At 43.7% G+C, this 15,347-nt stretch overlaps 1 protein-coding gene across 5 annotated transcripts in view; it reads left to right on the top strand.

Annotated features, from left to right (window-relative positions):
• Nucleotides 1-6,368: 6,368 nt before the first annotated feature.
• The window catches only part of SDE2 (SDE2 telomere maintenance homolog), a 44,937-nt gene continuing 35,958 nt past the window's right edge, over nt 6,369-15,347 (top strand). For 3 of the 5 annotated variants that reach the window (XR_010114591.1, XR_010114592.1, XM_063613397.1), the window contains exons 1-5: nt 6,406-6,665; nt 10,472-10,589; nt 12,836-12,947; nt 13,276-13,445; nt 14,809-14,929. Coding sequence is in view for 3 of the 5 variants with exons in the window: in XM_063613397.1 (XP_063469467.1) it covers nt 6,546-6,665; nt 10,472-10,589; nt 12,836-12,947; nt 13,276-13,445; nt 14,809-14,929 (641 nt within the window). In the remaining 2 variants the exon portion in view is untranslated. Of the gene's footprint in view, nt 6,666-10,471; nt 10,590-12,835; nt 12,948-13,275; nt 13,446-14,808; nt 14,930-15,347 lie in introns of all 5 variants that reach the window. The other 2 variants (XM_055234318.2, XM_055234320.2) reach the window with 2 other exon arrangements.

Below are 15,347 nucleotides of genomic sequence, written 5' to 3'. Positions count from 1 at the left end.
TATTTAAAAATTTTTTTTCAGAAATAGTGTTTTGCTATATTGCTCAGGCTGGACTTGAACTCCTGGGCTCAAATGATCCTCCTACTTCAGCTTCCGCCCCTGACTTTTATTTTTATTTATTTTATTTATTTATTTATTTATTTTTGAGATGGAGTCTTGCTGTGTCACCAGGTTGGAGTAGAGTGGCATGATCTTGGCTCAATGCAACCTCCACCTCCTGAGTTCAAGCAATTCTCCTGCCTCAGCCTCCCGAGTAGCTGGGACCACAGGTGTGCGCCACCATGCCCAGCCAATTTTTGCATTTTTAGTAGAGATGGGGTTTCACTATGTTGGCCAGGATGATCTCAATCTCTTGACCTCCTGATCCGCCCATCTCGACCTCCCAAAGTGCTGAGATTACAGGTGCGAGCCACCGCACCCAGCACTTTTGTTATTTGAGATGGAGTTTTGCTCTTGTTGCCCAGGCTGAAGTGCAATGGCGCGATCTCAGCTCACTGCAACCTCCACCTCCTAGGTTCAAGCGATTCTCCTGCCTCAGCCTCCCAAATAGCCAGGATTACAGGTGTGCACCACCATACCCGGCTAATTTGGTATTTTTAGTAGAGATAGGGTCACCACGTTGGCCAGGCTGGTCTCGAACTCCTGACCTCAAGTGATCCAACTGCCTCGGCCTCCCAAAGTGCTGGCATTACAGGCATGAGCCACTGTGCCCGGCCAGCCCCTGACTTTTTAATTGATAGGGCACAACACCTTCTATTTTAGAAATCTCAAAGAAGGCTGGGCACGGTGGTTCATGCCTGTAATCTCAGCATTTTGGGACGCCAAGGCAGGTGGATCGTCTGAGGTTGAGAGTTCAGCCTGGCCAACATGGTAAACCCCATCTTTACTGAAAATACAAAAATTAGCCAGGTGTGGTGGCACATGTCTGTAATCCCAGCTATTTGGGAGGTGGAGGTTGCAGGAAGTCGAGATAGCACCACTGCACTCCAGCCTGGGTGACAGAGCTAGACTCTGCCTCACAAAAAAAAAAAAGAAAAGAAAAGAAATCTCAAAGGATTCACAATTTGGATGTCTGGCCACATCCTGTGGTATATAGGTAAATTCATAATTCTTCAACCATTCAGAAACAAATGTGTAAAATAGTCAGATGAGCTTCCTGAGTTCACATAGCAAAACATCTAGGGAGTAAGAGACATTTGACTCTCAGTCAGTCTCTCTCTGTTTGCTAAATAACATTTCCTCTTCGGTTGCACAGCTAAATTTAAATAAAATAATGAAGGTTATTTATTTATTTGAGACAGAGTCTCGCTCTGTTGCCCACGCTGGAGTGCAGTGGTGTGATCTCAGCTCATTGCAACCTCTGCCCACTGGGTTCAAGCGATTCTTGTGCCTCAGCCTCCCGAGTAGCTGGGACTACAGGCATGCACCACCATGCCTGACTAATTGTTGTATTTTTAGTAGAAGGGGAGTTCACCATGTTGGCCAGGCTCAAACTCTTGACCTCAAGTGATCTGCCTGCCTCAGCCTCCCAAAATGCTGGGATTACAGACGTGAGCCACTGTGCCCAGCCAAAGGTTATTTATTTATCAACGATACTCAGTGGATATGATGGTTAATTTTATGTCAACTTGCTTGGGCCATCATGTGCCCAGATGTTTGGTCAAACATGATTCTGGGTGTTCCTGTGGGGTGTTTTTGGATGAGGTTAACATTTGAATCAGTAGACTGAGTAAGGCAGGTTGCCTCCCCTAATGTGGGTGGACCACATCCAATCAGTTGAAGGCCTGAATAGAACAAAATGGTTGACACTTCTCCCAGTAAAGAAGAACTCCTCCTGCCTGACTCCTTTTGAACTGAGACATCAGCTTTTCCCTGCCTTTGGACTTGAGGACTTGAACTAAAACGCAGACTCTTTCTTAGTTCTCCAGTCTGCTGGCCTTCTTGTGGGAACTACACCATTAGCTCTCCTGGGTCTCCAGGTTGCCGACTCACCCTGCAGATCTTGGGACTTGTCAGCCTCCATAATCATGTGAGCCAATTCCTTATCTATCTATGTATTCCTTATTGATCCATCTGTCTATTCATCCATCCATTCATCCTGTTGGTTCTGTTTCTCTGGAAAACCCAAATAGAGTAGACATACACTAACGTCAACTAATTAAACTACTCCCAAAGGCCTATCACTTCTCCAGCAAGAAAATCCCCCTTTGAAATGCTTGGCTATACAGAATTCAAACAGGATCATGGATTTTTATTGACCAGAGAGAAATCAAGTTCAATGTCGAAAAAAATTCTAGTACTGAGATACTAAATTTCTGGAAGATAGGCACTATGCTAGTTTTGCTTTATAGTTTTAGTACAGTGAATAATATAGAAATTATTATTTTTTAAATGAAACAACATTGTTTGATGGTAATGATAAGAGTAATGATAACCAGTAGGGCTCTGTAAGCTAGTGTTGTCATGATCATGCAAACAAGATAATATCTAGAGCAACTGGGAGTGATAGAATTTATTGGCAGAAGTCCACTCTGAAGGATGCTCTTTTTGTCTTGCTGATACTACAAAGAGGTGGGCTTCTATACTCAGCACTGACTGTGAGGCCAGCTTTTAATCTCTGCTCTGCACCTCTACCCTAGTGTTCTTTTCTGCCCTCTTATGCTCCTTTCCAGTGTCAGTGCTGAACACAACCCTTCTCTGCCTCTCAACTCCACCTCACCATTGTCCTGTTTTCTTCCATCCAATAAGGAAGGAGGGCGGGGCTGTGCCTTCCCTGGCAACCAGCATCTTGGGACTTGCTTCAGGCTCCACCTCCCACACCATCCACCACCCGCTGTGGGCTACACAGCTCTCACCCAGATGCTGTTTTTCCATCCTAGGAGCTGACCTCATTGTCCCTGGGACTGGAGCCATCTATAAGGCGACACTTGCCAATTTGGGGGTTTATGGCAGTTTTGCGTTTCTGGCACAGAAGGAGTCAGCCTGTCCCATTGTCTTTTGTCATAAATAAGGTATTAGCAACCACCTTTCCTCTCTGCGCACAAACATGGCTGAAAACACAGAAGTGCGACTTGTATGTCACACATGGATATAGATTCACTAGTTTAGGAGTGTGGCTGCTGTTTATGGAAATTGCCAGCATACAGTTCTGCTTCCTGTTCTTGCAGACCAGCATGACATTTGGCTCAACTGAGCCCCTGTCATGGGTTGCCACACAAACATTGTCTGTCTGGTGCTGTCATTTCCTGGCAGTGAACAATTATTCCACATTGCGTCAAGACGCCCTGCCAGTGTCCCTCTCATGGCAGCAGAACCAGTCCTCAAAAGGCAAATGTGTGGCCAGAGCATTCTTCTGGAGAACATAGGCAGGAACAAAGCCAGTGTGGTTTACTGGAAAGCACACCAAATATAGTCCTAGGAGCATGGCCACACTATATAGACAATAGAGGAACTGGCTCCCCTCCCACTCACCATTTAGTTGTCACAACCACACACGTGCCTTCCTGTGCCTTTCCTACCTGACATCATGAGGTGGGAAAGGTAGCAGCAGTTGGCTCTTTTCCATAATCACTGATCAGCCCCGCCACATAGCACTGTCAACTGGAAGCTACCACACACACATAATAACCCAGCTAATAGCTGTCTTTCTAGATTTTTTTTTTCACTGATGTGCACTGTGTTCTTGGCCATAGCCCTAACTTTACATGCTTCAATTTCTCCATTCTTTAAAGGAATTTAATAGCAATCCAAGTTAAATTCTGCATCCGTAGAATAGATTGTGTTATATTTGTGCAAAATATATTTCATCATATGTACACTGAGAATAATTAACTTCTACCTTAGTAATCCATCAAGTATCCAACTAATATTTACTGAATGTCTACTCTGTACATGTCATGGTACTACAGGCTCATTTTGAAGTTTTAACAACAAATTATATATTACTTGGAAATTTGTGTCTTTAAAAAGCTAATATGCGACTGTAGTCCCAGCTACTCGGGAGGCTGAGGCAGGAGAATGGCGTGAACCCTGGGGGGCAGAGCCTGCAGTGAGCCGAGTTCGCGCCACTGCACTCCAACCTGGGCGACAGCGAGACTCCGTCTCAAAAAAAAAAAAAAAAAGGCTAATATCAATGGTTATTTCATATTTTAAATGACAAATACCTATTCAATACTTGGGATTCTTTAAATAATAGGAATTTAAATGCAACAGACGGATAAAAAGCGAAAAATTCCATTCAGACATCAGGTTTTATGAAGACTAAATATAATGTTAGTAATAAATGATGTGGAGTTTCCTTACTGGAAAGTACTACTTATGCCAGGCACGGCAGGTCATGCCTGTAATCCCAGCACTTTGGGAGGCTGAGACGGGAGGATCTCTTGAGCCCAACAGTTCAAGACCAGCCAGGGCAACTTAGCGAAAAACACGTCTCTACAAAAACTTTAAAAATTAGCCAGGTGTGGTAGCATGCACCTGTAATTCCATCTGGAGGCTGTGGCAGATCACTTGAGCCCAGGAGTTCAAGGCTGCGTGTGCTATGATTGCGCCACTACACTCCAGCCCAGGTGGCAGAGCAAGTGTCTCAAGAAATAAATAAATAAATAAAAAGACTAATCATAATCATTCCTTACAAGATACACAGCATTATCCCGACACAAAAAATGTTTTGGAAACCCAAACTGAGCTTTATACAGTTACTTGTATGATCTCAGACCCTTGAAATAGTCATTAAAAAAATTATTTATTTGAAATAGTCATTTTTGATCACCAGAAGGAAGAAATCACAAATAAAAAAAAAAGAGGCTTAAGGCTCAGATCTGTAGATTACTTTTTCAGGAACCCGGAGGACAGAGAGCTGGGCAGCAGACTGCGGAGGGACTTGAGGTTTCTGGAGTTTGGACGGCTTACGTGTAACCTGGTGACACCTTCACGCCCCAGGGTTGCCATGGCACCACCTTTCCGAAATACTGCTCCCTAGGTACAATATATCTTTTTTTTCCTGAAACGGAGTCTCGCTGTATCGCCCAGGCTGGAGTGCAGTGGCACGATCTCAGCTCACTGCAACCTCTGCCTCCCAGATTCAAGCGATTCTCCTGCCCCAGCCTCCTGAATAGCTGGGATTACAGGCGCGCGACACCACGCCCGGCTAATTATTGTATTTTTAGTAGAGATGGGGTTTCACCATGTTGGTCAGGCTGGTCTCGAACTCCTGACCTCGAGATCCGCCCCCCCCCCCCCCCCCACCCTCAGTCTCCCAAAGTGCTGGATTACAGGCATGAGCCACCGCGCCCGGCCAGTACAATCTATCTTTATTTTTTTGTAATTTTTCTTTATCTACTGGCATCCTCATGGAGGCCCTTTCTCTCCCCAACTTTCCCTCGTGTGTGAAATAAAGACCACTGAATCTATTAACTTCCCAGGCCTTGAAATTCCATTTTCGCATATACTACCACCGCTAAACGATTTCTGAATTTTTTGTTGTTACCCCCTCAGCTAGGAGTTCCATTTGCCAAGCATTCTAACAGCAGAGAAGGCAATTCTGTGGGCCGATGCATTTGTGTTTAGGAGGCACAGATATCTCCAAATAACCTTCCCATCTTCACACTAGTGGCTTTTGAATTGTTCAGGGTTTTAGAAATACCATAATCTCATTCTATTAAATATTAAGGGACTCTTTCGGATTCCCTGAGCCTTAAGGTTACGTTATGCAGATCTGTCCGAGTGTGTTTCCATGGTGCAGAATAAGAGTTATGGTAGGGTTTTTTGAAGCAGCATGACTATAAACGTCACTCCTGTCACTGCCTTTCACAAGAACCCACTTGCTGTGAAATATTTTGAAAACAGAGCTGAAGTGGAGATAACGCAGAGCACAAACAGGCGGAAATAAGAATAAACCGTGCGTGGCAGGCAGAAACCCGGAGGTTGGCTGTTTCTGGATGGGAAGAGAAGGCTCTGTAAACCTGGAGGAGAAACCACGCGGGCCACTGTTTAGGGGCCTCCTGGGGGTCGCTTCCCTTGCCCCCTCGGGTTGGGGGGCTCCTCCAGGCCAAGGAAGCGGCCCCCTAAAACCGCTTCCGGGACTGCAGCTTCTCTCCCCACACTCTCAAGGAGCAGAGCCTTCTCGGGCCACAATTCTCCGCTACCCAAAAATAACTACACAGATGTGAGGAAAAGGGCCAAAACCTACGGCACAAGGCAGCGCGTAGTTACACCCTTATCGCTTACGGCCAGGAAGCTCGAAACCCAATCTAGCGCCAGCCTTTTATAGCCGGTCCCTCGAGCCCCGCCCTAGCAACTTCTCCTAGCAACGCCTCGCCCCGTGCTCTGCCGCCTTATCTGCCTCCGCCAGGCCTTTCCTGTTCCCCTCCCCCAGTCCGCGCCGCCCGGCCGCCCGGCTCACTTGACCCGCCCCAGGGGAGGGGAGGGGTGAACGGAAGCGTGAGGGACGGGGCGCTGGAAGACGCTTGGCGTCATCAAGATGCGCCGGGAGAGTTGCGGCGCCTGGTGTCTCAGGGAGGCTTGAGGTTCGGGTAGTCGGTGACATGGCGGAGGCCGCGGCGCTGGTGTGGATTAGCGGCCCTGGCTTCGGGTGCAAAGCGGTGCGGTGTGCCTCGGCTCGGTGCACCGTCCGGGATTTTATCCACTGGCACTGCCAAGATCAGGTGAGGATTTCAGTTCCTGTTAGGAAGGAGAAAGAGGAAGACAGGTGGCAGCGCTGGGTGCGGAGTAGGTCTGTCCGGGGCGGGGATACGTCTATTTTCCGGGGTTTTCACTCGTTGAGGCTGAGAGTTCCTCAGTGTTAAAATGCTTCGAACTGTTACTGAGACCTTCCTTTGCTTTTCTTTTGTGGTGGTGGTTTTGCCTCCCCACCAAGAGGGAGAAAAAAACTGTTACAGGCACTTAGTCCCGCTCACAGTTACAAATACTTTGTTTCTCTTTATCCGTAAATATAATGGTTTTCTGGCAGTTGGGCCGGCTGATTTTTAAGGCTCCAGTCTTCACCTTCTTACTATGGTTATATGACGTGTATTTTGTCCACTCATCACACAGCCTTGTTAGCCCCAGCCTAGAGAAGTGTGTCATATCCAAACCCAGGCCAAAGGATGATTGGGAAGGAAAATTGATTCTTCTGGTCACTCGTTGTGACCAAGCATTCACACGTGTGTCCTGTTGAGGGCCTGGGTTCTTAGGGCCTGTTATGTAAAAGTGTTCACTATTCATTTGATGGTCTCATTTGTCCGTGCATATTTGTGAAAACCCACCAGGGACTTCCAAAGTTACACGTGAGCTTTTACTGAACTCTCAAGTCAGTAAGCTTTTACCAGCTATAAGATATTAAACCTGTTCAGTTGTCAAAAGAATTTAGTGGTTTCTCTGAATCTAATTTTATTGTTGGCACTTGATCTAGAACTCTGTTCTTCTTTCCGCACCTCATCCGTGCTTTCCTTGGCTATTTCCTCTGCTTACTATTTATAAGCTTAACAAATGTTAACACTGCAGTCTAAACCAAAATTTTAAGAGACTTGGATCGATTCCGTGAAGAAGCAATGTGTGTTTGCAAATAATACGGTTTTTCACTTTCCATGTTTTCCTTCCTGCTCTGTAATCCAGTCTAAAAACTGTAAGCACAACTGTTTTTGACCATGAAAATAATTGCATTCTAATTCCTTTGAAAATAATTCTTACCTCATGAGTACAGTTTTCTTTTCTTCTTCTCCCCCCCCCCCCCGCACCAGACGGAGTTTCACTCCCGTTGCCCGGGCTGGAGTGCAATGGCGTGATCTCGGCCCACTGCAACCTCCGCCTCTCTGAGTTCAAGCGGTTCTCCTGCCTCAGCTTCCCAAGTAGCTGGGATTACAGGCCCCCGCCACCATGCCTGGCTAATTTTTGTATTTTTAGTAGAGACGGGGTTTCACCATATTGGCCAGGTCTTGAACTCCTGACCTTGGGTGATCCGCCCACCTCAGCCTCACAAAGTGCTGGGATTACAGGCTTGAGCCACTCCTCCCGGCCTATGAGTACAGTTTTCAAACTTGCTGACAATTGATCCAAAGTGAAACCAGAAAAAATAGGATCTTAATCATGAGGTACCTGGAAAAAAGAATTTTTAAATCGGAAGCAAGAAATATAGGCCAGGCGTGGTGGCTCACGCCTGTAATTCCAACACTTAGGGAGGTCGAGGCGGGCAGATCACCTGAGGTCAGAAGTTCCAGACCAGCTTGGCAACATGGTGAAACCCCATCTCTTCTAAAAATACACAAAAATTAGCCAGGTGTGGCGGCAGATGCCTGTAATCCCAGCTACTCAGGAGGCTGAAGCAGAAGAATCGTTTGAACCTGAGAGGTGGAGGTTGCAGTGAGCCGAGATTGAGCCATTGCACTCCAAACTGGGTGACAGAGCAAGACTCGGTCTTAAAAAAATATATAAAGAAATATAAATGAGTGGATTCAGTCAGAAACTTAAGGAACATGACCATAGCAAATATGAATAGAAACACAGAAGAGTATTTGATGAGATACTGGAACAAGTTAAGAATAGCTCAAGTTCACACCTATGTTTTTAAAAACAAAACTATTCTGAGACGTGATGAAGTTAGTGTTAACTCCAACTGAGAAAATAAAAATCTGCCCTGCTTTTCATCAGGCTGGGATAACAGACACAGATAAAGCCAGCTGCAAAGTTTTTGTTTTTTGTTTTTGTTTCCCCCCACACGACACCGATGTACAGCTGCAGAGTTAACAGGAAATGGTGATGTGTCATAATGTCATAATGACCCCCACGAAGGTCTGCTGCTTTCTTACTCACTGAGAAACCTTGCTCTCAAAAACCATGGAATATATAAGAAATTTTGCTGTTTGAAGTTCTCTCAAGAGTGAACCTTCCCACTCTTGACTTGTAGAGAAGCATTCTTGATTTCCAGCCCAGGTCAGAGCTTCCCATTAAGGGTTTCTGGACACAACTTTACACGTTTATCTTAAATTTGTAGTTTCCAAGGAAAGAGGAACCTTCACAATTCAGATCTGATGTTGACGTTTTTATATACAGTCCTGCTTTATTTTGAACCTGTTTAAACTCTGCTTGATGTAAATTTCACCTCAACTCCACCCTAGCCCCAAATCTTATAATGACGCTCCTTTCTTCGGGTTGGTGAGATACCCGTGACTCCTGGTGTGCAGTTCCCCTCGTTGCAGTGAATCAGTAAGTTTGACAGGTTTATCTCTAATAGCCTTAGGCTGATTGTGCTAAAACACACATGATAATTTGTGTTTGAAGCACTTTACAATGCACAAATGGTTAAAAATAGTTAAATTGAGTCTAAATGTTGTATCCTTTTTTCTGCTTGTGACTTCATTGACAAGAATCTTAAGTAGAAAATGCAATTTTGTTGATCAGTTGTTTTGTTTAATAAGCCATTCTATTTGGAAATGAAGTATACATCAATTTCATGGTGTATACTTTCTGCCTTCATATTAATATCTTTTAAAATTATTTAGAAATACCATACCCATTAGACATACAAAAGGCTTCTAATGTGTAAACATTAAACAGATAAAAAATGTATTACATATCTCATTTAATGTTTACAACAGCTCTTTAAGGTAGACAGTATTTTAAAGACAAGAATAGTCGTTCATGTTACCTCATTGCAAATAGCCTGAGCTCCCTTGCTCGTCTCTCCCGCCATTATATTTGCCTGGGAGAACCCCAGACAACATAAATCCAACTTTGCACCTTTTCTGCCCTGGCATCTGGGCAGTGACTGTGGTAGAGAACTATAATCACATAGCTCAGTCTCCATACACCCACCAGCCTAGTGCTGCTTGGTAATTCTGTATGTCCTTGGTCCAGAGTGGGCTTTTACTGGGTTACAGGACTGCTGAGAGTATTGATTCATGTAGGCTCTGGGGCAGCTACACAGAATCTGGGGCTGCCCAGCATCTTAGCCTATCTTCAGCAACTTTGCTCATTTTTGCTCATTTTTCATGTTTTTATGTCTCCCATGGTGTACTTATATTGGTGTATTAAAAACCACACTCTTGACTCCTTCCTTCTCTACTTCTTATTCCTACCTGCACTTTTTAGGATTGAGGACTACTTTTGATGTTCAATTTAATTTTACCTGTTTAAGAAAGTCAGAAAATGGGACCTCCACAGTTATCTGAGTCCTGCCTAGTCTTCTACCTTGACTCACATTACCTATCAGAGAAGAAGAAACAGTTTTTGTTTTCACGGAAAAGACTGAAGTTTCTTCTATATGTGATGATTAGGTAATATTGGGAAAAAATTATACCCAAAATGCATAATGTGAAATGACTTTTTCTCCTAGTAGTTTACATTTTCAATTCAACAAATATTAATTGAACACCCTCTTGTAACCAGAGTAATAAAAAGACAGCTAGGTCCCTTCTTGTAACAAACTTAGATTATTATCTCATAAAAGGCATTAAAAAAACAAATTTGTCTCTAGAATGTTCCAGTGGAAAACTTCTTTGTGAAATGCAATGGAGCACTCATTAACACCAGTGACACAGTGCAGCATGGAGCTGTTTATAGTTTGGAACCCAGACTTTGCGGTGGAAAAGGAGGTAGGACGTGAACATTGACTACTTAGTTGTAGCGCATTTGCGGTCTTTATTTATTTGCTGCTGACATTTGCTGTCTTTAGCCATAGTATTAAATTAACAAACTTCTTAGTCTCTTTAGTATGCCAATATTGTTTTGCCTTATGAATTCTTTTATTTACTTAACCTGATTTTGGACATTTTCTCTTTTATTCTTTTGTTTTCTTTCTTTTGAGACACTGTCTTGTTCTGTCGCCCAGGCTGGAGTACAGTGGTACGATCACGGCTCATTGCAGCCTTGACCTCCTGAACTCAAGCAATACTCCCACCTCAGTTTCCCTAGTAGCTGGGACTACAGGCACACGCCACCATGCCCAGCTAATTTTTGTATTTTTTGTAGAGACGGGGTTTCGCCATGTTGCCCATGTTGTCTTTTATTTTGGTCGAGGAAGAAATATTGTATGATACAATTCCCACTTTCTTCAGCTGGATAGCTCTTAGGGAACCTAGGCTCTAAAACTTTGGGGAAAATTAGATGAAGAGAGATGGCCATTATTCTGTTCAATTTGCTGAATAAAGAGTTTTTTTTCTAAATCTCCTTCCGCTTTAATCAGGATTTTGTCTCATTTTTGTAGTTCCAAAGGGAGTCTAAAGTTACCTTAGGAAACACAAATTGTTTACAAGTTGAGGCAGATTAAGGTTTTGTTTGTTTAACACAACTACTAAGAAAGAAAATAACAAAGAGCGAAAACAATATAAACAGTTCTTGGTATTTCTGCTAATGTAGTAACGTGATCCCTAAGCTTTCTCAAACTCTACAGTGATTTGGTTTGGTTTTCAGAGAGCTGACATCTCCAACTATATCCGGCTGTTTGAAATTGTATCATTAAGAATGAAGCATGGGCTGGGCACGGTGGCTCATGCCTGCAATCCCAGCACTTTGGGAGGCCAAGGCAGGCAGATCACCTAGGTCAGGAGTTCGAGACTAGGCTAGCCAACATGGCGAAACCCCGTCTCAACTAGCGGTATAAAAATTAGCCAGGTGCAGTGTTAGGCGCCTGTAATCTCAGTTACTTGGGAGGCTGAGGCAGGAGAATCACTTGAACCCGGGAGGTGGAGGCTGCAGTGAGCCGAGATTGTGCCACTGCACTACAGCCTGAGCGACACAGTGAGACTCTCTCAAAAAAAAAAAAAAAAAAGAATGAAGCATGTGGCCAGGCATGGTGGCTCACGCCTGTAATCCCAACACTTTTGAGAGTCCAAAGTGGGAGGACAGTTTGAATCCAGGAGTTTGAGACTAGCCTGGGCAAGATGGTGAGACCTTGGTCTCTACCAAAAAAAAAAAAAAAAAAAATAGCTACCTGCGTCGGTACACGCCTGTAATCCTAGCAACTTGGGAGGCTGTGGTAAGAGGATCCATTGAGCCCAGGAGTTCAAGGCTGCAGTGAGCTTTGATTACATCAAGCCATCGTACTCTAGCCTGGATGACAGAGCAAGGCCCCATCTCTTAGGGGGGAAAAAGAATGAATGAATGAAGCATGTTGTATTAGCCAGTGAGAGCTTAAAATTGCCTTTCCTTCTAAACTCATTGAAAAATCTCACTATATACTTTTTAAGTTCTTAATCTGAGAATCTTGGGATCTCTGTCCTTAGGTAAAGCTTTTTTTTTTTTTTTTTTTGAGACGGAGCCTGGCTCTGTCGCCCAGGCTGGAGTGCAGTGGCACGCTCTCGGCTCACTGCAAGCTCTGCCTCCTAGGTTCATGCCATTCTCCTGCCTCAGCCTCCTGAGTAGCTGGGACTGCAGGCGCCCGCCATCACGCCTGGCTAATTTTTTGTATTTTTTAGTAGAGACGGGGTTTCACTATGTTAGCCAGGATGATCTTGATCTCCTGACCTCATGATCTGACCGCCTCAGCCTCCCAAAGTGCTGGGATTACAGGCATGAGCCACTGCACCTGGCCTGGGTAAAGCTTTTTAAATATTCTAGCTGTACAGGTATTATACCTGTATGCAAATAACTAACACAAGGATAAATAATTAGGTTTGGGAAGGCTAGGTATTTTATCTCAGAACTATAAAATAAAAGGTGAAAGGCATGAGGTTAAATCAGTCTTTTTACTTTCGCTGCCTGAATTAGAACCTTGATGTTCATCTTTTCTAAAAAAAAGGAGATCATTGTTAATCTTGTGATATAGATTGTTTTCACAAATTCTGCTTTTATCGATCCTTGAACACATTTTAACCTGCTTTTTCCAAATACGTCTGCTCAGGTTTTGGATCTATGCTCCGAGCACTTGGTGCTCAGATTGAGAAGACAACCAATCGAGAAGCCTGTCGGGATCTCAGTGGAAGGAGACTACGCGATGTCAATCATGAAAAAGCGTAAGATGCCCACCTTTTTTTGTGTTTTTGAAGAGAGACATATACTTTCCTATCAGTAGTGATTATACATATGCCACGCATATTGGAAATGGAAACTTAAAATATTTACATCCAAATTTATTATCAGATTTAACCTTTTCCACAATTTAATAATTATCTTTGGGATTTAGTTAAGATCAGTACCATATGCTAGTAGTAAGCATGGCTCACCTTTCTAAGAGAATATCACAGTATGAACAAGTGCATTAATTCATCAGAGACATTTTATATATAAAAGGGTATATGTAATATATCTATTCAGTTATATCTCTTCCTCCCTCATCCCCAGAATGGCTGAATGGGTAAAACAACAAGCCGAGCGAGAGGCTGAAAAGGAGCATAAGCGGCTGGAGCGACTGCAGCGGAAGCTTGTAGAACCCAAGCACTGCTTCACCAGCCCCGACTACCAGCAGCAGTGCCATGAGATGGCTGAGCGTCTGGAGGATTCTGTCCTCAAAGGTGAGAATGAGGATTCCTTAGTGTGTTGAGCTGGCACCCCTGAAGCCAGCTGTTCAGACTGCTCTACACTACACACAAAGAGCAGTTCTTAAGCTTTTTTTAGGTTACAGATGTCTGAGAATCTGATGAAAACCTTGGAACTTTTATCCTCAAAAATGAACACAGTATATTTTTTAAAAAAGAACACATACACAACATTTGGCTTTTTTTTTCCCCCCAAGACGGAGTCTTGCTCTGTTGCCCAGAGCAGGAGTGCAATGGTGTGATCTTGGCTCACTGCAATGTCTGCCTCCCAGGTTCAAGCAATTCTCCTGCCTCAGCCTCCAGAGTAGCTGGGATTACAGGCACGCATCACCACGCCCAGCTAATTTTCGTATTTTTAGTACAGTTGGGGTTTCACCATGTTGGCCAGGCTGGTCTCAAACTTCTAACCTCATGCTTGGGATTACAGGCATGAGCCCCTGTGCCCAGCCAACATTTGGCATATTTAACCCCTGAATTCCATGGGGCCATGGGCCCCAGGTAAGAACATTTTTTGTTTGTGTTTAGGGATAAGCTAAGTCTTCAGAAGATGTCTAGACCTCAAAGAATTTGCTGCCAGTTTTAAGTCAGTTTTTAATGTGAATGATTCTCATTAACTTTTGTTTTTAGCATCCAAAACATGGCAGGCCTAGTATGGGAACAATGGAATAAGAAACAATCTTTTTCCATCAAAAAGGTTATTACATAACAGGAAAAAGACAAGTGTATGCAAATAACTAATGCAGGGATAAATAATTAGGTTTGGAGAGGGCTGGGTATGAACTTGTCAGTCTCAAAGTTACAAATTGTGCAATGGTGCTTTAAAAAATCTGCTCCTAGACTAGAATGTTTATTATTTTAAATCTATGTAAATTTGAGATTAACTGTATAAAATGTTGATATCTTTTTTTTTTTTTTTTTTTTTTTGAGACAGAGTCTTGCTCTGTCCCCCACGCTGGAGTGCAGTGGCGTGATCTTGGCTCACTGCAAGCTCCGCCTCCCAGGTTCACGCCATTCTCCTGCCTCAGCCTCCTGAGTAGCTGGGACTACAGGCGCCCGCCAACACGTCCGGCTAATTTTTTGTATTTTTAGTAGGGACGGGGTTTCACCGTGTTAGCCAGGATGGTCTCGATCTCCTGACCTCGTGATCCGCCTGCCTCGGCCTCCCAAAGTGCTGGGATTACAGGCTTGAGCCACCGCGCCCGGCCCTAAAATGTTGATATCTTAAGAAATTTAAATCTAGAGCTGTAGGTTGCAGCTCTTTTTGCAATCCATGTTATTTATGATTTCTTTAAACTTAGTCCCTATAGTAGAAACTTGAGGTGTTAAAATTTCTGGTTAGGTATGCAGGCTGCCTCCAGCAAGATGGTTTCAGCAGAAATCAGTGAGAATCGGAAACGGCAATGGCCTACTAAATCTAAAACAGACAGAGGAGCCAGTGCGGGAAAGAGGAGGTGCTTCTGGTAAGTGTTTCACTTTCGTTCCCAATTGATCTTTGAGGACTGACATGAGACATTTCCTCCTTATTTATTTGGCATAAACACATTTTTGTGTAATGTTTGGTGGGAGCTCAGAAAATTTCCAGAGTGCTTCAGGCTTTAGGTTTCAGTGATTGTCACATTGTACATACTGGTAATGGTTTCTGCTGTGAATGCCATTTATTGAATGTAAAGGATGAATTTTTTCCTTACACTGAAACATAAAAATGGCTTTATATTTGAATTACTTTTTTGGTGTTGAAGGGGTTTAACTTTTAGAAATTCTAGGTGGAAATCAAGTTGTACTTTCCAGGTGGTTGTTTTCTGTGGTTTTTCGCAATCATCATTGAGGTCTTTGGTCACTTTGCCAGACTTCTCTTCACCACTTTTGCACTTTAGGGTA

Source organism: Symphalangus syndactylus, chromosome 19 (genome assembly GCF_028878055.3).
Source record: "Symphalangus syndactylus isolate Jambi chromosome 19, NHGRI_mSymSyn1-v2.1_pri, whole genome shotgun sequence".
NCBI classification, from domain to species: Eukaryota; Metazoa; Chordata; class Mammalia; order Primates; family Hylobatidae; genus Symphalangus; species Symphalangus syndactylus.
This window is presented reverse-complemented; position numbering and strand designations above follow the sequence as displayed.